At 41.2% G+C, this 24,499-nt stretch overlaps 1 protein-coding gene across 1 annotated transcript in view; it reads right to left on the bottom strand.

Moving 5' to 3' along the window:
- Nucleotides 1–20,683: 20,683 nt before the first annotated feature.
- Nucleotides 20,684–24,499, bottom strand: part of FHIP1A (FHF complex subunit HOOK interacting protein 1A) — a 227,391-nt gene continuing 223,575 nt past the window's right edge. Inside the window, exon 13 of the mRNA XM_075257937.1 lies at nt 20,684–21,263. Within this exon, the coding sequence (XP_075114038.1) occupies nt 21,046–21,263 (218 nt within the window). The 3' untranslated portion in view covers nt 20,684–21,045. The remainder of the gene's footprint in view (nt 21,264–24,499) is intronic.

Genomic DNA, 24,499 nt, shown 5'->3' with positions numbered 1-24,499 from the left:
CGATTACAGCTGCAAGTCGCTTGGGGTATGTCTCTACCAGTTTTGCACATCGAGAGACTGAAATTCTTGCCCATTCTTCCCTGCAAAACAGCTGGAGCTCAGTGAGGTTGGATGGAGAGCGTTTGTGAACAGCAGTTTTCAGCTCTTTCCACAGATTCTCAATTGGATTCAGGTCTGGACTTTGACTTGGCCATTCTAACACCTGGATACGTTTATTTGTGAACCATTCCATTGTAGATTTTACTTTATGTTTTGGATCATTGTCTTGTTGGAAGATAAATCTCCGTCCCAGACTCCAACAGATTTTCTTCCAGATTGGTCTTGTATTTGGCTCCATCCATCTTCCCATCAATTTTAACCATCTTCCCTGTGCCTGCTGAAGAAAAGCAGGCCCAAACCATGATGCTGCCACCACCATGTCTGACAGTGGAGATGGTGTGTTGAGGGTGATGAGCTGTGTTGCTTTTATGCCGAACATATCGTTTTGCATTGTGGCCAAAAAGTTCAATTTTGGTTTCATGTGACCAGAGCACCTTCTTCCACATGTTTGATGTGTCTCCCAGGAGGCTTGTGGCAAACTTTAAACAAGACTTTTTATGGATATCTTTGAGAAATGGCTTTCTTCTTGCCACTCTTCCATAAAGGCCAGATTTGTGCAGTGTACGTCTGATTGTTGTCCTATGGATAGACTCTCCCACCTCAGCTGTAGATCTCTGCAGTTCATCCAGAGTGATCATGGGCCTCTTGGCTGCATCTCTGATCAGTCTTCTCCTTGTTTGAGATGAAAGTTTAGAGGGACGGCCGGGTCTTGGTAGATTTGCAGTGGTCTGATATTCCTTCCATTTCAATATGATTGCTTGCTCAGTGCTCCTTGGTATGTTTTAGCTTGGGAAATCTTTTTGTATCGAAATCCTGCTTTAAACTTCTCCACAATAGTATCTCGGATCTGCCTGGTGTGTTCCTTGGTCTTCATGATACACTTTGCGCGTTAAACAGAACCCTGAGCCTATCACAGAGCAGGTGCATTTATACGGAGACTTGATTACATACAGGCGGATTCTATTTATCATTATCACTCATTTAGGACAACATTGGATCATACAGAGATCTGAACTGAACTGAACGGAGTGAGTTTGCTGCACTGAAAGTAAAGGGGCCGAATAATATTGCACGCCCCACTTTTCAGTTTTTTCTTTGTTAAAAAAGTTTAAAATATCCAATATATTTTGTTCTACTTCACAATTGTGTCCTACTTGTTGTTGACTCTTCCCCAAAACATTAAAATGTGATATCTTTATGTTTGAAGCCTGAAATGTGGCAAAAGGTTGAAAAGTTCAAGGGGGCCGAATACTTTCGCAAGGCACTGTACTTCCCTAACCACTTTTTGAAAGTAGAGTGAGTGCGGTAAAAATGCAAAATTTTCCGCAAATTAAACCAAAAGTTGCAAAACCGAACTTTGCAACTTTTTGAAGGAGAATTCTGGCTTGCAGGACTTGAAAAATGACTGTTATTATTTACAGATTGATAATAACCAAGAAAACCAAAGGGCAAATGTCCACTAATATATTACCAAATTATAAACCTCATTTTATTATTATTAATTATTATTATTATTAATAATAATAATACATTTTATTTATGTAGTGCCAACATATTCCACAGCACTATTGGGGTCAATAATTACATAGAAACAATTGTGTATAAACCTAAAAAAAACAGAGCAAAAAAGGCCAGGCTAAATGTATAAACAGCCATAGGCACAGAAGCAAGCCAGAGAGCTAATATAATATTGCAACAATATCAACATACTCTACATTGTTCCAAAAAACGAGCTTGCTATCTCTAATTCTATGGTGTCACCGTATTGACAGAATTATTCTATGGTGTATGAGTCTAAGCAATCATTAAGTGTATAAATACATTAGAACTGGGCATTGCAGCAAACTGCTTGCTTGAATGAATTTGTTTTCTTTGGAATGTAGTCAGAATAAATATATCTTACAATGAGTCAGCTCCAACTTTGTATTCAATGTGCACTGGCAGGCCCAAAAATGTTGGCATGGGCATAATAACGCTCAGTGAGGTTAACACCAGACCCATGCATAATGTTATTTCTTTGTGTCTGGATGCAGACATTAAGAAATGGGAAATTGTGCAGTTTCACATTGTGATCATTATTTGGTCCAATTGTTTTGTGTCATTTTTGGCCCAAAATAGCACTTTTTGCAGCCTTTGTAGTATCAAGTGGGTCAGGTTTGTCCATATGCATGCGGGGGCCAGGAGTTCGGATATGGACAGCAATGCATTTGAGAACTTTTCAGCCCATACATGTGCCCTTGGCCTGTGTATCGCAGTCTTCGATCTTAGGACCATCTGCACCAAATAGCACACTGCAGTCATAACCATAGAAGCCAAAGCCGCCTGGGCTATAATTTTACTGTGAAAACCTTCTATCACTGCCAGATCAATACACACTTGTCAGCAGCAGATGTATGCTACTGTATTTTTTTGTTGTTGTTTTAACCACTATTTATATGCTCTTATGTAAGAGAAAGGAGGAAAAATGGATGAACGCTGAAAGCATTTCCATCAAGGTGTTTTCTATGCTTTTAGTATATACAGAGAACAGAGCAATTTGAGAGTGATCAGCGGCGACTCTAAGCATATAAAACCCGATTCCGCAGCTGATGACAGTAAAAATAAAATACCCATTAAAAGGACAATGCTTCTTTCTGAACATCGAGCTGACGCTTTCTATCTAATAACAGTCTTCAGGCGGCTTAGATCAGGTTTAACTTCCGTCTCCAGCCCAGGCCACCTTATAGATTAAAAAGCAAGGTAAAATATCTTTCTGACATTATCCTGAATGGTAAAGGTTGTGTATTGTACATGAAATAGAAGGGTATTTTGTACGGAATGAAATGTGCTTACTAGATTTAGGTTTGTTACACAGGTGAAGTTTCAGCAACATTAAAATATTATGGTTGTCTCAGAGAAGCATCACTATAATCTCAATTGTATATACCTGTGCAAGTCACCCTGCTGGAAACTGGTAATAAAACCATGGGAATTGTCATCAATATTCAGGTAGCCGTATTGCACACGGGTACAAATCATGTCCAGCCAATAGAAGTTACCACAGGTGGACTCCACTGAACTTGTAGAAACATTGCGAGGGAGATCAATGAAAGCAGGACGCCAATGAACTCGGCTCTGAATGTCATAGTAGCGGATCAGAGAACGTATGTTAATGTCATACTTACATTTCTGAAGGCTATGTACACCTTTTAGAACCATTTTTATCATTGATTTCCATGTATTTGGGATTTTAAAAAATGCACACAGGTTTTTCATTAAAAGTTTTGCATAATTTGTCTTCTGCAGATGTTAATATAGGCCAGGGCCTCACATGGTATAAACGCAATGGACAAAAATGCAGCGTTTTACAGTCACTGCGTAGTAGTGCGGTAAAATACGTGCAGTAGATATGGTTTTGGAAATTGCAGCAAGGTCAATTATACCTATGGAAACACCAGCGGGTTCCCTATAAGTATAACTGAAGCAGGAGGACACCTGCGGGACGCTATGTACGTTGCCTTATGCTACATCCAGGTGCTGGTTACCATTTAGGCTGAAGACACAATCAGGGTTAATCAAATAACAGGATACAAGGTTATTTGGCTGTTTCTAAGGCCTTATTAAAAAGGGTATGGAATCGCGGGAATGGGGTGTACTATTACTGCTTTAATAGAAACATAGAAAGGATGTCCAAGAGTTGGAAAGGGTTCAACAGATGGCCACAATATTGATAAGGGGCATGGAGGACCTCACTTATGACTAGGTAGGACGGTGGAGACTATTTTATTCTGATATTTTCAAAATGTCCTGTTAAGGGTAACTAGAGTTCAGTTGTGGACAACCATGTCCTATGATACACTACCCTAGGCACTAATATCTAGTACCCATCCCTGCCACCCAACTATATGTGACTGTGGGGCACTGTGTGGTGTTTAGACTTCCAGCCACTTTACCCTCCGTTAGTGTGGGCCACAAGCATTAGGACTCTGTGTTGGTCAATAATCTGCAGAGAATCCTGAAATACTACTATTACTATATGGCTTTATGCCCAGTTACTAAGAGATTAGTTCCTGAAACATATTATAGGACTCTATCAACCACTACAAAGTCGCAAACAAAATGTCCTCCACCCTTGATTTTAATAGCTTAAAAGTTATGTTTTGGTAGCCAACGACTCTCTGAGAATGTGACAAGGTAAGATAAGCTAGCTATATGTAATACTTTTTGAGTAGCCATCACGTGTGAATCTATGAACGTGAATCTATGTGTGAATCTTATGAACTTTCCCAATATTAATATTAACTACTAAACTACCTGGTCATAGCCAATTATTCCAAAAATGTATATTTTCGGCAGTCTGCTGGCTTAAAATACGTAATACGGCCGATATTCTATTGGCAAACTAAAGTCTGTTGTCAGTTGGTTTGGAATGAAAGTTCTAGGTGTTTACATGGCTGATTGTGGGCCAAAATAGGCCATTTAGGTGACGAAAATCTAATGTTTATTGATACCTTTACAACAACTGCCAGAAGCAATGCCGAGGATTGCTTGGTGTAACAAAGGTTATTGGAACTATTGTTACATTGGTAACATGACATTTCTGCTTCCACTATACCTATAGGGAAACCGCCAGTGTGACTGTAGCTGTAATTGATGTGCTGCAACTCCCAAAACCTCGACTGTTTTTGGAAATCACAGTGTGTATGCTCTGCCTTTATTTTCGCAATGTGTGAAAGTGATTCACTAGAATCCCATACACTTTACAGGATTCCCATACACCACATGGGATCCTGGCCATAAATGGTAATATATACTTCCATTATCATAGACATCCTGTGATCTAGCATTCTTTTTTTTTTTTTTTTTTTTTTTAAATGTAGATTATGAGCCCCACATAGGGCTCACAATGTACATTTTTTTCCCTATCAGTATGTTTTTTTTTTTGGAATATGGGATGGAAATCCATGCAAACACGGGGAGAACATACAAACTCCTTGCAGATGGTTTTTTGCCCTTGGCGGGATTTGAACACCAGGACTCCAGCGCTGCAAGGCTGCAGTGCTAACCACTGAGCCACCGTGTGGCCCCGATCTAGCATTCTTTACAAGCAACTCAGAGTCAATGTGAATTTTACTTTCTACCTTGAAGTCCGAGGCTATCTGCTAATCCTCAATTATTTTTTAACACTGCAGTTGAAGACTGTCTGATCTGTTATACATGGCTGTAAGTGTGTATTCTTCTGTAGGCTGATGTGGGTAAATGAACTGATCTTTTATACACTGCAGACGATGTATTACCAAGGATCCCATATGAGACAGAAGACAGGGCGCTTGTTTTGCCTGTCAATCATATGTATGGATTCCAAGCATGGTTCATAAATTGGAGACTCATCATTGGCAGACATGCATGTATCTCTGAATTTTTCTGATGCAGATAATGGATAGAATACAGATAGTTTGGGAACTGACAGGTGTGAAGCTACTCCAATACTATGAAGAATCTAGTGTGAAGAAGCCAGCTGTTGATCCCAGCTTTGTGTGGATACCATAGTAACTTCTAAGATATCTGAACATTATTCATACCTCCCAACTTTTGAAGAACTGAAAGAGGGACAAAGTGTGTGGCACGCATAGCCCCACCCACTTTTATGTTGACTCCGCCCATTCTTATTCATTTTTCATGTGCCCCCAAACAGTATAATCCTCCTACAGTCACCAGTAAATGATATGTCCCCCCATCTCTGTCCCCAGTTTCATGTCCCCCATCTCTGCCCCCAGATTCATGTCCCCCCATCTCTGCCCCCAGATTCATGTCCCCCCATCTCTGCCCCCAGATTCATGTCCCCCCATCTCTGCCCCCAGATTCATGTCCCCCCATCTCTGCCCCCAGATTCATGTCCCCCATCTCTGCCCCAGATTCATGTCCCCCCATCTCTGCCCCCAGAATCATGTCCCCCCATCTCTGCCCCCAGTTTCATGGGCCCCCTTCATTATGTTCCACCTCAATATTTAACACAAAAAAACACTGAAACTCACCTTCCAATGCTCCCCCGCAGCTCTCTCCGCTTTTTCACTATCAGAGTTGTAGGTGCGATGTGACGTCATCACATTGCGCTTACACATCCACTAGCCGGAGTGCCATGGCAAAGCAAGGAGCTGAGCTGTGACAGCTCCTTGCTTTAGTCGCGTATGTATTCCTCCGGACGCAGATCTTATTTGAAATCGGGACATACCTCCTGCCGACTTGGACCACGGGACAGGACACCAAAATCGTGAGTGTCCTGCGGAAATCGGGACGGTTGGGAGGTATGCATTATTTTTTTGCCATAGTTGTCTAGGGAGAAATGTTTATACCTCGAGAATGCTGAAACATATTTCCCAAGATTCATTCACCATCATCTATAGTAATAAGAAAAGTGTCTTATAAGCAAAGGCAGTCATGTTTTTATTGCCTGTGTGAGACATTCAGCCTTCCAGACACAAGTATCCTTAATTTTAGTTCATCCAATAAAATACATTTAAAAAGATTGTAAAAAAATAAATAAATTCACACTGCTGTCTAGAAATGTAAAGTAAAATTATCTGCAGCATATTCTGCCTGGAACACTAGAAATTTCCTGTACTGTGCAGATTTTGTAAATCGAAGAAGAGGAAGATCAGCAGCAAAACCAGTGTATAAAGCGAACATAGTACCTTATTTATGTTCTAATTAAGAATATATAAGAAAATGAAAGGGTTAGGACATCAATTTTAGATCAGCGGGAGTCTGAATGCAGGGACACCACACATCCACTATATGCCCATGCCAGTATACGCTGCTGTGTTCACTATCACTATACTATTAATAGCAGCCGCAGTGAGTGCTGTAGTAGTTGTCCCTATCTAGTCTGCTATTAAGAGTACGGTGTAGCAAACACCACCAAAGGAAAACAAGTTATCTGCAGGGGAGGGGAGAACAGCATGAGACTGGGGCAGATGAAAGGGGGAGAAAAGCAGGACTCTCGGGCAAATGAAGGGGAGGGAGAACGGCATGACACTGGGGCAGATGAAGGGTTGGAACGGCATGACACTGGAGCAGATGAAGGGGGGAAGAACGGCATGACACTGGAGCAGATGAAGGGGGGGAGAACGGCATGACACTGGGGCAAATGAAGGGGAGGGAGAACGGCATGACACTAGAGCAGATGAAGGGGGGAGAACGGCATGACACTGGGGCAAATGAAGGGGATGGAGAACTGCATGACACTGGGGCAGATGAAGGGGGGGAGACGGCATGACACTGGAGCAGATGAGGGGGGGAAAGAACGGCATGACACTGGGGCAAAGACGGGGGGACATGAAACTGTGGGCAGATGAAGGGGGGAGAACGGCATGAAACTGGGGCAGATGAAGGGGGGAACGGCATGACACTGAAGCAGATGAAGGGGGGAAGAACGGCATGACACTGGAGCAGATGAAGGGGGGGGAGAACGGCATGACACTGGGGCAAATGAAGGGGAGGGAGAACGGCATGACACTAGAGCAGATGAAGGGGGGAGAATGGCATGACACTGGGGCAAATGAAGGGGAGGGAGAACGGCATGACACTGGGGCAGATGAGGGGGGGAAAGAACGGCATGACACTGGGGCAAAGACGGGGGGACATGAAACTGTGGGCAGATGAAGGGGGGAGAACGGCATGAAACTGGGCAGTGATGGGGACATGATATTGGGGGGATATGAACCTGGGGACAGAGATGGAGGGGGGGACATGAAACTAGGGGCAGATGAAGGGTGTATATGAAACTGGGGGAGAGATGGAGGGGGACATATAATTTACGGGTGACTGTAGGAGGATTATACTGTGTGGGAGCACATGAAAAATGAATTAGAATGAGCGGAGTCAACATAAAAGTGGGCGGAGCCATTTTGTCCCTCTTTCTACCCTTCAAAAGTTGGGAGGTATGGTCTCAGTAGTTCACCCCATCAAACGAAAAAGTTATGTTCTATTAAAATAAAATTGGATATCAAGTCATACACTTAATGCATACTCAAAGTCATTTGTTAAGGTGAATGTAATTGTTTTATTGTAAATATTTAAAGGGAGCTTTCTCACTTGTATTATTTAATCCGTTCTACTCCATCACCGAATAAAAGAATGGATTAAACAATAAAGACGAATCCCAAGGGATCCCATTACAGTACAATTGCAGGTTTCCTAAAGTAGACAAAATCTGCTGCTAATTTAAAGATCATGATCAATTCTTAGTTCAGTGTCCAATTTATCTTTAAGTAATACTAGAATACCGGTTGTTATTGTAGGTTTTGCCGTTTTTTTTTTTTTCCTTAAGAACCAAATGTGATTTGTACAAAACAGTGTCAGCTTGCTGTGAAAGCTCAGTGGCCAATGTGAATACTGCAATATGATTCTCTAAAAATAGTTATTGAGTTGGAAAATGTTATTTTAAAAACACTACAAAAACAGTTCTGCTTGAGGAACACAGCGTTTGGGTCTGTTTGTAAGTAGTATGGGCATATAAAATGCAGCTCAATCACAACGCATGCAGATAGATAAAAAAGGTTCACCTGTCAGTATCTTTAATGGATGTAATCCTTTTTTAGGCTAAGGCCCCACGTTCTGGAAACGCAGTATATTTTGTTGCAGATTGTGTAGCGGTTTGGTGAGCCAAAGCCAACAATGGCTACAAAAGGAATGGGAAATATAAGGGCTCATTCACACGGGGCAAGAGGGAGTAGATTTTGGCGCTGAATCCACATCAGAATCCACCCCCTCACAATAGAGGTCTATGCAGACCATTAGTTTCTTTTTATTTGTGAGTGGTATGTTGCCGCTCACGGAAAAAAGAAGCAAGCTGCCCTTTCTTCAGGCGGATTTCGCGGCTGATTCAGCCACAGCGTCCGCTTCGCGGCAGCATCCTCTGTACTAGGCCCATTCATTTGGGCCTGCTCCGGAGCGGGAAGCCACGGCAGGCGCATTTTGGTCCTATTGTTCCCATGTCAAAATCAGGACCAAAATATGCCATCTCGTGCCCTGTGTGAATGGGCTTAAAGGAAGTTATTATATTTCTACCTTCTGCTCAATCCACTCCTGGCTTTGGAATAAAAAAACACAACAAAATCTGCAACAACAAAAAAGCTGCTTTTCCACAATGTGGAGCCTTAGCCTTAAATGCAGCCAAAAACCATCATGTATCGGCCTACGCAGGAGCCGATTTAAGATCAGCTTTTAGGCTGAGGCCCTATGTTGCGGAGACACAGCTTTTTTGGTTGCAGATTTGATTGCCTTTTTTTTGAGCCAATGCCAAAAGGCAGAAGTGTAAGAGCTTCCTATATATTTCCCATTCCTCTTGCAGCCACTCTTGGCTTTGGTTCAAAAAAACCACAATGGATTCTGTAACAAAAAAAGATGTGTTTACGCAACATGAGGCCTTAGCCTTGAATGGGGCTGTATTTTAGAAATGATGTATCGTGTCTACACTCACCGGCCACTTTATTAGGTACACCTGTCCAACTGCTCGTTAACACTTAATTTCTAATCAGCCAATCACATGGCGGCAACTCAGTGCATTTAGGCATGTAGACATGGTCAAGACAATCTCCTGCAGTTCAAACCGAGCATCAGTATGGGGAAGAAAGGTGATTTGAGTGCCTTTGAACGTGGCATGGTTGTTGGTGCCAGAAGGGCTGGTCTGAGTATTTCAGAAACTGCTGATCTACTGGGATTTTCACGCACAACCATCTCTAGGGCTTACAGAGAATGGTCCGAAAAAGAAAAAACATCCAGTGAGCGGCAGTTCTGTGGGCGGAAATGCGTTGTTGATGCCAGAGGTCAGAGGAGAATGGCCAGACTGGTTCGAGCTGATAGAAAGGCAACAGTGACTCAAATAGCCACCCGTTACAACCAAGGTAGCCAGAAGAGCATCTCTGAACGCACAGTATGTCGAACTTTGAGGCAGATGGGCTACAGCAGCAGAAGACCACACCGGGTGCCACTCCTTTCAGCTAAGAACAGGAAACTGAGACTACAATTTGCACAAGCTCATCGAAATTGGACAATTGAAGATTGGAAAAACGTTGCCTGGTCTGATGAGTCTCGATTTCTGCTGCAACATTCGGATGGTAGGGTCAGAATTTGGCGTCAACAACATGAAAGCATGGATCCATCCTGCCTTGTATCAATGGTTCAGGCTGGTGGTGGTGGTGTCATGGTGCGGGGAATATTTTCTTGGCACTCTGTGGGCCCCTTGGTACCAATTGAGCATCGTTGCAACGCCAAAGCCTACCTGAGTATTGTTGCTGACCATGTCCATCCCTTTATGACCACAATGTACCCAACATCTGATGGCTACTTTCAGCAGGATAATGCGCCATGTCATAAAGCTGGAATCATCTCAGACTGGTTTCTTGAACATGACAATAAGTTCACTGTACTCCAATGGCCTCCACAGTCACCAGATCTCAATCCAATAGAGCATCTTTGGGATGTGGTGGAACGGGAGATTCGCATCATGGATGTGCAGCTGACAAATCTACGGCAACTGTGTTATTGCCATCATGTCAATATGGACCAAAATCTCTGAGGAATGCTTCCAGCACCTTGTTGAATCTATGCCACAAAGAATTGAGGCAGTTCTGAAGGCAAAAGGGGGTCCAACCCGTTACTAGCATGGTGTACCTAATAAAGTGGCCGGTGAGTGTATGTTTAGCATGACAGCAGAGCCGAGAAGCAATACTCTGAATGGGAGATTCACCTCCCCTATAGATGCCTTCACTCCTGTGATCATCTAGGAAGTATTGCCCCAATGATGAACAGTTATTATGACAGCGCTTGAAGCCATAATCCAGACCATGTGCAGAAGATACTTCCTGACACTGAATAAGGTGGACACTTGGGCCTACAGAGTTCGAGGTGATTATAATGAATTCTTTATATATTTATATGGAATAAACTATATTATCAGTTTTGGATAGGATTATATATTAAATGTTGTGATTGGCCATACTAAGAGTTGTGCTAGCAATACTCTGCACATGTCTTCAGAAGGTTTTATGTTCGGATATGTGAATTATATACTTTGAAGAGCCTCGTACAGCTGCTAGATTGCTCCATTGGTTCAGCCTACTCTGACAAGCATTTCTGTGACCTGTTATAATACCATCTCAGACGTCTCTAATTACTGACTTGATGCATATATTCCGAGTGATCAGAGATGAGTAATCTATGTAGGACTTGCTATTTATATCTGATCCGCTCTATGTTGGTGGTAGCAAATCTGAATTATGCATCAGATCTTGGGTGCAGACAACTCATCAGCCACAAGGATGGCTCTGTTGTTTGTCTGAAGGTTATCGAGGTCAGGTCATAATCTCTTTCAGTCTAAGTGCAAACAATATACATAATTAGAGAAAATTATAGAGCTTTTATATCGGAGCACTTACTTGTAACATTTCATAAAGCGTTAAGTGAACTCCTGGCTTATTTTCCATCCGTCTGCTGGGCAGCATTGTTCACTTCCAGGGCTCATACATCAAAGACCAATTAATGGTATTTTGCAAATATTTTATTTCTGCTAATGTTTCATTTACACAGACGTAATGAACTTTTAGAAGTATTCAATACCAGCTAATTATCAAGTTTAGGCTTTCAGAACACTTGATAATTTACCAGATGAAATGATAGATTTATGACGCAAACTGTAAATTAACTGGGAAACGCTGTCTGTAATAGCTATGGATTTATATACATTGTTACAAGAATTCCATATTAATAAGAACTCTTAGATCTTTCAAGTGCACCGCTTGCTTAAGAAATAGGGCACGATTGTTTACATGAATGTTTTATTGTATATATTGCAGAACATATAATGTGCAAAAACAAAGCAGAATACAGTATACAAATATAATAAATATGCAACCCATCCTAGATAAGATACTAATACTAAACATACACCAATACATAACAAGATGTAACTTCCTATTATAGCTTCTTTCATGTCATCCTGAGATATTAGAAGGTCACATCAGCGGAGTCCAATATTCCAGCTCCTAAATAAAAGTGGTATTGAACTGAGAGATGATGCTGGTGGTTTAGCTACTTCTCTATTGATGTCAATGGATGTTATGAAGTTCTTACGTCCTCAGGGTTTCTAACACTAATTTTGCATTCATGGCCACCTCTCTATTGAGATCAATGCCACAAACCTACAAGAGTTTTTATTGGCAGGTTTCCATAACGCCTATTCATCTCATGTGTGGCCATCTCTCCAATGAAACGGTGTCCATTTATTTAGGAGATCAGTGAGGTTTCCAGCTGAGGTGACCTTCTGACACATTTATGTGACATTCAGACTTTATTATGACGGAAAACCCTTTTATTTCATAGACTTCTAAAATTCATAGGAAAGTAGAAAATGTATTTTGTGCAAAACATATTGAATAAGGCTCACGGTATGATCAGCCATGTGCCAACACCGAGGTTAGCATGAACATACAATTTTGGACAAAATTGCTGGTCTTCATGAACAAGCACTAGATGACACTTATATACACATATACATAATGTATAATCATTGATGAGGACATTTAGGGGTCTGGCTGGAATACACAACTGCAGCTGACATTATAAGCACACGTATGAATGTGCAGTGAGGGTCACAATGTTAGTTTGCTGCTATTTTCTGGTTGGTGTGTGGCCAACCATAAGGTTAAAACCTCTATAGTCAGAGGCCGCAAAACAATCCACAGAATGGACCACTTATCCTTATTTTCATTGACCTAGGATGCAAGTATGCACACAGTCTTATATGATATAAAGAGCTTAGACTCTTATCACATTACTATTTGGAGCATCCATGAGCAGTTCCATCAGATTTGATGGCCAGATTACTGCAGCAAATCAGAATATAGGAAATATAGGGTGGACCATAAGTATGGATACACCCAGATAAAATGGAAGTGGTTATCACCTTACCGTTTGTGGCATATTAATACGTGGGAGGGGGAAACATTTGTGGCCGGGTAATGCCATGGCGGCCATCGGCAAAGCTGCCATTTTGGGTTCAACTCTACTTTTTTCAATGGGAAGGGGGTCAAATGTTTTCCCCCTCCCATGTACTAATATGCCACAAACGGTAAGGTGATATCAGTAACCACTTTCATTTTATCTAGGTGTATCCATACTTATGGCCTACCCTATACAATGGAAACTTAACAAACATTATTATAAGACAGAGGGGTGTATTGAGATCCATCATGATATTAATAGAGCTGATCAGGTTATCTCGTCACTACCAAAAGCTTCAATTGTTATTGGACAGGTTCCTCATACTTTATCTAGTATGAAGCCACTTAAAGGGCCATGCCAATGTAAAAAAAAAAGGTGCTCAGCCGTGGTAGTGTGTAGTTTGGGGGAGTTGAGGAGCGGAAAGATGATAAATGCTTTAGGGTGAAATACCCCGTTTATGTCCTTATTAAATATCTTCATAGGATGCTAAAAAGTAGTGAGCGGACATTCAGGATGAATCATTACAGTATCATTTCAGAATGTTGCCATTCATACAGTCAGATGCTTGACCAGATTGAAAAATGTCATAACCACATAAACATAGGTGATCTATTAAGGCACATCTATAGTGTAAGGCCACAGTTTGTCGCACTAAAGTTCAGCTAGATAGGGATGAATATCAAAAATTGTCAAGGTGCAAACACCATATGTACAACACCCCACATAACTACATAAGAACTAAATACCTTTGCAATGTTGTAGTACAGTTAATATTTTCCTATACATGGGAACAGTTACCAAAGAGCAGTGCATTATGGGAGTTCTGCTGTTAGGATTTGTATTTCTCTTTACCAAATGTCTTAGTTTTTTAACATTTCATCTTTTGCATATGGGCTGTTCGGGTACATTTTAAGTAGATTGTGTTCCCTCAGATAATTTTGATAATGTAGAGGGTTTAATTGTTGATGTTTTTGGAGTTATTAAAGTATTAATGAAAAACAAAATTTGTTAGTGTTAAAATAGACATGGCCAAAATTGCCTCACTCAATAACTTGTGCCAATTGTCAATTAGGTAAGATGAGTGAAAAGCTTAATAAATATGAGTAACTACTGAAGGTACAAGACAGAGCCCAACTGGGTTATGTTTGGTCTATGAGTGCATCTGCACTTTCCAATGGATTTTCCCATTTTAGCAGGGCTTATGGGATATCAATAGAATATGTCATCACTGGCCCAGTAGAGATGCAACAGGACCCTCCTACGATGAGAACACAATTTCCCTCCATAGTTGCAGTTCTCTTTATGTTACCTTCAGAAGCTTCAGTTGTACCATCTGTACAGCACCTGTGCAGGAGAGGTGCTGGGAAAAATTCTGAAGCAGCTACATTACTTCACATAGAGTGTTAGTGACCCCCACTGATCAGCAAGTGACATGTTCTAGCCTGTTGAGATCCTTAGGCAAATTGGTCCCATCCACATTTATCTACATCTGTGACCTATTTGCTTGGTTTATATAGAACTTTAGGAATTGTCAAGTACATGTGCTCCTGAAGGTATGAATAAAATATGGCAGAAATATATGTATAAATTACACGTTCTTTATCTTTTCTAATGTCCTTATAAGCAGACAAGTCAGTGTACATTGTAAATAACACAATAAACAAGGCTGACGGGACTATAAACAGGTTCTGAGTGCAATATTGACCCAACACAGAGAAGTCTTGGCAGCCAAACCGTGCCTTGGATTCTTTAGGTTCATATTTTATATTCTCCTCCTTGTGGATGGACAAAAATATTTCCTCGATTATTCTCTCCAGTATATTTAAGGACTTGACAGTCAAACATTTGGCACGTTAGGATCTGACTAAATGGCCTGAGATATACAGTAGTACCTGGCAGAAATCTATTGATGTACACGGTTGAGGCCATAAGTAAGTAATTTATTGAGACCATTGCATCCTACGCCAGCCCTAAATGTAAGAGTGTGAGCGATGGTGGCAGATGTGTCAGAAATTTTAGAGGCTCCAGCCTCTTAAAGCAGTTGTTTGGGATTTACGTATTACATGCATTTAGGAGGAGAGGGCTATGAAGTAAATATGAAATTATATCATGACAATGACATATTTAGAATGTGTTTTTTCTTACCAGGGGACTCAGCTGTACGCTACAACGCTCCCTGCGCACTGAGAACAGTGTTTTACTGCAGTCGCTCTGTATCTAAACAGGATGCTATCGGTGACGGCCAGCCCAGCACGGAAACAGAGAGGAGAAAGCAGGAGGATGCATATTTATTTTACAGCCCTCAGTGCCTACATGCATGTATTTTTTTTTTTTAAATTCTGGACAACCCCTTTAATAATTCTGGTGCACCACTGGAGGTCCAGTGCAGTTAGGGACTGGCATAGATTGTAGATGTAACTCATTCCACTTTTCTGGCATGAGTTATAGTAAATCTGATCAGACAAGGAGTCCCCAGCATAGCTTGATCTCCATACTACTTCTCCCACTTCTAAAAAAGTTGCAAGTAAGTTGGAAAATGGCCAGAACTTGTGGCACAAGCCTCCAGGGTAGCCCACATAGTGTACAGTATTGTTACTCATCGCTTTGCTGTTTCCTCAATTGTCTTTCAAAAATATCTCACAATAAGCCTGTGTAACAATGCAAAATATACTAGGGCAAGTAGAAAGGGTGAAATGACTTCAAACTAACGTACTGTGGACTGGTCTTATTTTTAATATAATGAGCATGTAATGTTGGCAAATGTGTCAAAATTATTAATAATTCTAGTGCACTGTGGAAGGTCATGTATACCACAACTGAAATCTACACCAGAAAGGCACTGGCATAACTCATTCCAGTTTTCTGGAGCGAGTTATGGTAAATCTGTGTGGCCCAGGGTTCCCTAGTATATTTTCTTCACTATAAATGCACCTATTATGTATATATATATGTTTTGGCCTTCATAATCCACTAATCTGTGGAAAGGCATATTTATATAGCCAAGTAACTCTGCTTGTAAAGTTTTACAATGTATAGCTCACATAACATGCCTGGACTTGGCATATAATCAACTTTTACTCTAAAATACTGAATCAGACTATAGAAAACTATATATCCCAAGCCCAGAGCAGGTTACAGGTGATAAATGAAACAAATCACCCAGGACCTTACACTTAAGGCCGGGGCCCCACATGGCGTAAACACCGCTGTTTGCCCGCAGCGCAAATGCTACAGAAAAAAATGCAGCATTTTATAGTCACTGTGTAGTGGATGGGATTCTAGCGAATCTCACCCCACAGTGTGGGAAAATACACGCAGTGGATATGGTGCGATTTCCAAAACCGCTGTGGTTTTGAAAATCGCAGCATGTCAATAATACCTACGGAAATGCCAGTGGTTTCCCTATAGGTATAATGGAAGTAGAAAGTCCGCGGAGAAAACTTCTGTGGACATTCTGTGAAAAGTGCTGCGGGAAAAACCAAGATGTGTTGCCTCTCTGGTTAAGCCCGTCGCTCTTTTTTGCTGGAGGATGATACTTATTCTAAGGGCTAGTTCACACGTAAATTATGTGTGGCTTATTTTGGTCCTGGAAAAAAATGCTTCCTAATGGGCCGCAAAAACGCGTTGCGTTTTTTTCCACGTGGTTTTTTTTTTTTGCAAAAAACCGTGATGCATTTTTATGCAAAAAAACGTGTGTTTTTCGCTTCCCATTCACTTCTACTGCTTTCTTCAGGCGAAAAAAGCCTGAAGAAAGGTCATGTCGCTTCTTTTTTCACCTAGCGGAAAAAAACACTAGAGTAAAAAAAAAACGCTAGCCCTCTACATAGACCACCATTGTATGGAGGCAGATTTTGAGGCGAAATCTGCTGTCAAAATCCACCTCTTGTCCCCGTGTGAACTAGCCCTAACAGCGAGTGCAAGCAAGTAAGAATTAACCCTTAAGGCTGGGTCCACACACAGCATTTTCTGCTGCAAGCTCACAGCCAGTTTTTTTCTGCAAATACACTACTATACTAAAAGCTATAATATCTGTGGTGACAATCTGCAGCAAAAAACTTACATGCTGCAGATTTTAAATCTGCACCGTACTGCATGGCGACGTGTGGCAAAATTCTGCAGCAAATTGATGAGATTTGTTGACTTTTCCTTTAAATGTGTACTCTGCTGCCTGTTTAACTTCATAGGTAAAATTCATTGCTTCTCTATTCTGTATGGACCTACCCTAATAACCTGTTCAATAGAATTTTTTAAGTAAAGACACTAAATCTGTACCGTGGTTAACAGTTTTGGTCACTAAACCTTCATCAGACAAACAGGATATCCTTTATATTCTTGTGTGGCTTGTGTAGCTATTGCCTCTATGGTTCTATTCATTGTGCCTTGGATGTACAGATTATCCTATACCTCAAATAAAAAAAATTCACCTTGCACATGAGAATGCTGAATTTTTTTGAACCATTTGATTTTGTTGGTATTCTACTTCAAGCACCTCAAAATTACACTCATAGTAGCGTGATTTCCAGTGGTTTAACTAATGTTTTGAGGGCCCCGATGCAATCTTTTGTCCAGGGACCCCTACCCCATCCCTACAGCAAATTCTTGATAGTGATGGTTACGGGTGCTAAGGAGTTTAATCCACCTTAGTGTGGTTAGGGTAATCTGTGGGTCTCCTTGGCTTATGGGCCAGAAGGAACCTGCAATCTCAATACTGATGCCAGTGCTTATGGGCCACCTAAGGCTACTGGGACCCGATGTAATTGCACCCTCTGCACCCCCTCAGGTTACACTCCTGGTGATTTCCTTTGACATCTATCCTTTGTTTGAGAGTGAAGGGTGTGGTCTGGGAAGACAGGTACATTCCAGCCAGGCACCTAAAGGGTGTTTGGTAAAGCTTCACACCAGGGAGGTCAGCTGACTAATCAGGTCCTCAGAACAGTCTGAGTGTGAAGACTAGCAGTGTGGCACCACACAGAGTTGAAGTGTCCAGACCGGACCTCCAAAACAGGTACTGTGCCACCCGTTGTCATTGCCAAGGTTGGAGACTGGTAGCCAGTCTCCTGTATAGTCAGAGAAAAGTTTCCTTACGTTTAAGTTAGTTTCTCAGCTGAGAAGGTGTCTTTTGTTTATCCTGTGGCTTTGCAAAAGCAGTGTATGCGTTACATGTGAATAAAGCCTGAACCTGTGTGCAATCCAGTGTCTGTGTCCCTGTTTCCTGCACGGCTACAAGCATCTACCTGAGCGATTCCCCACACTTTATATTCAGAGTAGAAGGATCAATCACTACTGTGTTCTATTTTTCTATTTTGCAACTTGTATGAGATCCTACAGTGCCGAATAGAGCAAGACTCTCACATCAGAGACTGGTTTACTAAACTGCTCTGCTACAACCAATCCAGGATTTACAATCCTCAATATTGAGAAGCAATTACAATAAATGCAAATTGGACTGTGTGAAGTATCAGTATTTATCAAGCACAGATTGTCAAACAGCATATTGATGGACACTCATTTAGCACCATTTACATGGAGAAAGTATTGGGACTGTATGTACCCAAATGATATTCAATGCAATAATTCGGGCACATACAGTAGACTGTAGGCTTTATTTTCCTCTTTGCACATGTGATATGTTCCCAACATTCTAGCATCTTCTATTCTTCAGAAAGATGCAATCAGCGGACAAACATGCATTCGCCCATTTGTCAGCTGACCCCCCAATTTACACAGGCCAGGCATCAATAAGAACTGTTCCAGTAAACAGTTATTCCCGATAGTATGCCTAGAAGAAATCCCTATCACATGGACTGAGTGCGTGTGAGGATACTTTAGAGAGTGCGGCACACTCTTAAGAGGCACAAAATTGAGTGTAAATTCAAATTCCATGAACTATATTGGGTTTCCTTTTTCTTTTACATGTGTTCTGTCTAAAGTATGGATACCGTATAGTGCACAAGTTATCTACGCACTTGAGTCTTCTATGCTTTCAATTGGATCTAGAGTACTTATATAATATATTATAGCTTTCTTACAGGTGGTACTACCATTTTTAATACATACTACTAATCTAACACATATAGAGCTCTATCTTCATAACAATATTTCTTTAAAAAAAATATCCATGAACAAGTAAAAAGTCTCATCCAGGACTATTGTCAACAAATTGTTATGTACTTTGAGCATTATGTGGTCTAGTGCGGCTGGGGAATTAACCAAAACTGAATGTCAACCCAGATAACCAACTGGACTTTGTTCACAATGGTTATTTTGCTTTGGCTATTACAATATTCGTGATGTTTGCAACGAAACTGCTATTATTATACCTGGGGTCTTTTCACAACCTAAAGTATAATATGTGGTGGCGGTGAGTAAACATAAAAAATAATGTTATTCACGTCTCATTGTAGAGGCCTGTAATTGGGCCTCAGCAGTCACTTGGGTCATGCAGCATTGCAATGCTTGTGTCTATGCATCACAATACCATGTAACTGCTGAAGCCCAGTCACAGGCCTCAGTGGTCAGTGATGTTAAGCAGAAGACCCAATGAACAGAGGGAGCCACGACGGATCTCAGGAGACTTGAGTAAAGCTAGTTTCACATCTAGGTTAGGGTTTCTGTTCGGAGGTCTGATTGGGAACCCTTGAACGAAAACCTAATCTGCTTAAAAAAAGTGGTTACCCGCAGAAATCGACAGACCCCATAGACTATAATGGGGTGCTTTTGGTTTCCGCTCAGTTTTGACTCGAAAAGGGCAAAAAAAATTTCAATCAAAGAAAGGAACAGAATTACCATATGGAGAGCCAATGCTGGCGTGAACCAATCCTAACTCTGTTTTTTATGTTTAATCACCACCCCTGAGCCTCCATGTATTATGAAGAGTACTCAGAGTATAATAGGAATTTTGGTTTAGACATGGCAACTCATACAACACCACAGGGCAAACCTTGTAAGACGAATTACATGAGGTTATCCATGAGGGAATTACTTAAATAATTGCCAATAATTGTAATTGAGGTAAAATGTCCAAATAATTTTGATTTAGGTAATTTCCCAGTCGTATGGTGTAGTAGTTATCTATTATCATCCGTCTGAATGGCCACTATGTAATACCATACATCCTTTACAGTGAGTGCCTGGCCGGGCATGGCTTTGCCCAACACAACCAAGGTTTACACCAGATGAAACAAACTCTTTAAAGGCTTCAATAAAAATAAGCTGCATTTTCCAAGCACATTGGCAGAACCCAAGGATCCAGCAAAAGCTTGTGGTCTACATTATAAATGGAAACTACAATGCAGACAGAACCCCTTAATGTGGTTTTCCAGCCCAAAAGGTAATTTTCACATGGATGACCTGTCCACTGGATAGGTAATCAGTATCTGATCTATGGGGGTCCAAAATTTGATCCCCACACAAATCAGCTGTTTTGGTAGCCTTTGGATGCCAGAAGCTGCTGCAGTGATCGGGAAATGTGTTCAGAAAATAGAAGCTGCACTGTAGCCCCATCCTCTGTATAGTGGTTGTTCCAGGTAATTGCCGAACTGTTCCTATTACTGTTACAGCAACTTCCGGCACCCGGAGACTACCGGAATAGCTCATGTTTGTGGGTCTGTGTGTTGGCCTCACAGGTCATATACTAATGGCCTAGGTCATCAGTTTGTAAATCCATTTGGGACTGTGCAAACCATTTAAATGGTTAATAAAGCATAGAGGCACAGACTACAGTATAGGAAAATATGACCCATTATTATTAACCCCACATAGGAAGAACAACCACCACAGTAACCAGGACCAAAAAGCCCACTTTCTATCAAGTATTACAGGAAATAGTCAAAAGTTTCTTAAGGTAAAGGAATTTATCACATTACCAAGATAACTCTAAGAAAATAGATCATCTTCATTAAAAACAACAACTAACATAAAAACTATAAAATAACAATCTTGAGACCTACACAAAGTACCAAAGTGCTAAAAACAGTCCCCAAGCACATAATATAACACAGAATGTTGTTGAGCCAGAGCTGCAAGTTCTTTTAAGAATTCTGGAAATATGGCAGCTGCAAGCAAAGCATTTCTAGTGTGAACAGCGACTGTAGAAAGAGGGGGTGCTAGCTTATCTCTCTGTATTCCAGCATGTAAATGTTCTCCAGAAATCATCTCCGTGTTTCCAGTCCCCAGTATATTATCTGTCAAAATATGATAATTGTTATTAGAGCAATACATGTAATTGGACATTGTACAATACTAATTGCATCACATTGCATGTAACTCATGAAGCGCCTTGTTCGTAAAAAATTGTTGAATATTAAAATTAGAAATGAAATGAAAAGTTATGACTTATATCCCTGGACAGGAGTTGTGCTTGGCAATAAACAATGATAATTAAATAGTTTGTAGTGGAATGTTCCTAATTTACACCTGATATCTCATCGTAATTCCAGTCTTACAACCCATCATAAAACACGTCTACAATCCTGTCCGCTAGTTTAGGATTATTGGATTATCAAATTGCTATTGCTTCCGCTGTAATATAGAACTAAATGAGGCATGCTATCATTGTCCTGGATAGGCTTCTAGCGAAAGTAAACATAAAGTCATAAAGCAAAGTGATAGCCAGTAGCGTGAATTGCAGATGGCTTCCTCAATGCTTTAAATAACAACAATGCATTGTATATGTAGATAATTGTAACTGTGAGCAAAATGACTGCATACATATAGTCATATGTCAACATACAGATAGTCTTACAGTACTATATCCTGCCAACACGTGACAGTATTTTAAAAATATCATAAGGTAAAATTTGGTAAATTTTTCATATGCCTGGAGACTCCATTTTTCATATGCCTGGAGCCTGTTGATGTCCAGCCAAGATACTTCCTGACTGTCTGCAGCCGTAAAGAGGTAAAATGCCAATAGTCACTGCAATCAATTGAAGTCATGATGTATATACATGCATCCTTGGCAGTGAAAGGGTTTAAAGAGGTTGTCCCCAAATTAAATATAAAAATTTTTGTTAGATCATAAAATATATTTTTTCCAATTTTTTAAAACTGTTTCTATGTCTAGATGTGGCTTTTTATACTTATTAACATGCCATCTGGTGTTCCTGCAATCCCCACTCACAATGTCCACCTATTTTGTCCACTGCTGCTGAAAATTAGCCACTTCAAGTGTGAGGATTTTTACCTTTTGGCTTGCACAATAAATACTACCCATCTATAAGAGGATCCAAGCAGGTGGACTGAGTAACTGGGCGACTCAGTATATGGAGGGGACAGGTTGTGGATGGCTTTGTAGGTCAGTGTTAACATTTTAAACTCTATTCACTGGGCGATAGGGAAGCAGTGAAGGGACTTGCAGAGGGAGGAAACAGATGAGAAACGAGGGAAGAGGTGGATTAAGCAAGTGGCAGAGTTTAGGGTGGACTGGAGAGGGGCGAGAGCATTTGCTGGGAGGCTGTGAAGAAGGGTGTTACAGTAGTCTAAGCAGGAGAATATGAGGGGGTAGACTAGCATTTTTGTAGTTTCAGGGGTGAGAAAGGAGCAGATTCGATGGATGTTCTTGAATTGGAAGCGGCAGGAGGTGTTGAGGGCTTGGATGTTTGGCTTTCAGGATAGGTCAGAGTCTAAGGTTATCCCAAGCCAATGAGCTTGTGGACTGCGTTAAGTGTGGTCCCATTAACTATGATAGATGAGTCAGGTAGGGGGGCCATGCGAGGTGGGGCAAAAATGGTTAACTCTGTTTTCTCCATGTTGAGTTTCAGAAATCAGGAAGAGAGGATGGAGACTATGGCTGCTAGCCACTTGGGACAACAAAGCAGTAATTTCTTGGCCAGAGAGATATATGCAATTGTCTTGGCATAGCAATGGTATGGAAAACTGTGGGGTTCTATGAGTTGGCCAAGGCCAAAGTTGTAGAGAGGTGTCCCACAACAGAGTCTTGATGGACACCTACAAAACGAGAGTGCAGTGAAGAGGTGGTGTGTAAAGAGGAGAGGCTGCATGTAAAGATGATAAGGTATAAGCAGAGCTAGAAGAGAGCAAAGTTGATGCTGTCAAGGGATGAAAGAATTTGCAACAAGAGGGAGTGGTTGACTGTGTTGAAGGCAGAGGAAAGGCTATTTGGCTTTTCTCTTGTTAGAGAAAGGTTGAAGATTTGGGTTACAGCAGGAGTAAAGACTTCGGTGAGATTGGTAATGGGGTGAGATTGAATTGGCCCAAATGTATAGGTGGTGAGGTGGGATTTTGAAACTAGATTGGACAGTGGAAAACCAGCTTAAGGATGAAGCGCAGCATATAGTTGGGTAGAGTGGTCATGGGGGATGTCTCTCTGATGACGTCCATTTTGTTCTTAAAGTAAGAGGCAAAGTTTTTATCTGAGATAAGTGTTATCACAGGGGCACCGAGGACAAAGAAATGAAGTGAGTTGAAGGTTTCAAATAATTGTTTGGAGTTGTGGGAATGGGATGATATAAAAATGCGGTAAAATAGACCTTTTTGCAGAGGTGAGTGAATTCTTGAAGTTGAGAACTGCCTCTTTATAACTCATGAAGTCTTTCTTGCGGTGGCTTTTCTTCCAGAGGCGTTCTGCAACCCGTGAAGAATGTCTCAGTTTTTTGTCAAGACCACATGTAAGGGTTGCCTATTGATTGTTCAAGCTCTGATGTATGTGAAGGGGGCCACTGAGTCGAGGGCTGAAGTAATGGTGGTATTAGAGAAAGCAGTGGCGCCATCTGTGTCCTGGAGAGAGCATATGACAGACACTGGTAGAACCGATGGGGCCAAATGGTGGCTCATTGGTTAGCACTGCAGCGCTTGAGTCCTTGGTTCGAATCCTGCCAAGGGCAAAAAAACATCTGCAAGGAGTTTGTATGTTCTCCCCGTGTTTGTGTGGATTTCCATCCCATACTCCAAAAGACATACTGATAGGGGAAAAAAATGTTCATTGTGATCCCTATGTGGGGCTCACAATCTGCATTAAAAAAAAAATAAAAAAATTGGTAGAACTGAGTGAGAGCATGTGTGGATGTCAAGGTGGTTAAGGTTCTTGTGGGGGAAGGAATTACTTTCCAGAATGGGGTTTCTGTTAAGGCTCCGTCTCCGTATACATGTGTCAGAGCGAGGCGTTTCAAAACAGATCCCATTGATTTCAATAGGTGCCGGCTTACACGCGCTTCCCATTGAAATCAATGGGATCTGTTTTGAAGCGCCTCGCTCTGACACGTGTATACATGTCTAAATGAGCGGCGCGTTACTCCGTGGGAATGGAGCCTTACAGAGGAAAGGGATGAGAATGTTAGTAAGTTGTGGTTGGATAGGGAACAGAGGCCGGTGAAGATCAGGTCCAGTGAGTTGATGTTGATAAAGAGAATAAAAAAGGACAAAAGAGTATTTGGTATTAATAATTACAATCGGGGAAAAA

Source organism: Leptodactylus fuscus, chromosome 1, assembly GCF_031893055.1.
Source record: "Leptodactylus fuscus isolate aLepFus1 chromosome 1, aLepFus1.hap2, whole genome shotgun sequence".
Taxonomy (NCBI): domain Eukaryota; kingdom Metazoa; phylum Chordata; class Amphibia; order Anura; family Leptodactylidae; genus Leptodactylus; species Leptodactylus fuscus.
Note: the sequence above shows the minus strand (reverse complement) of the source record. Positions and strands in the feature narration are given on the sequence as shown.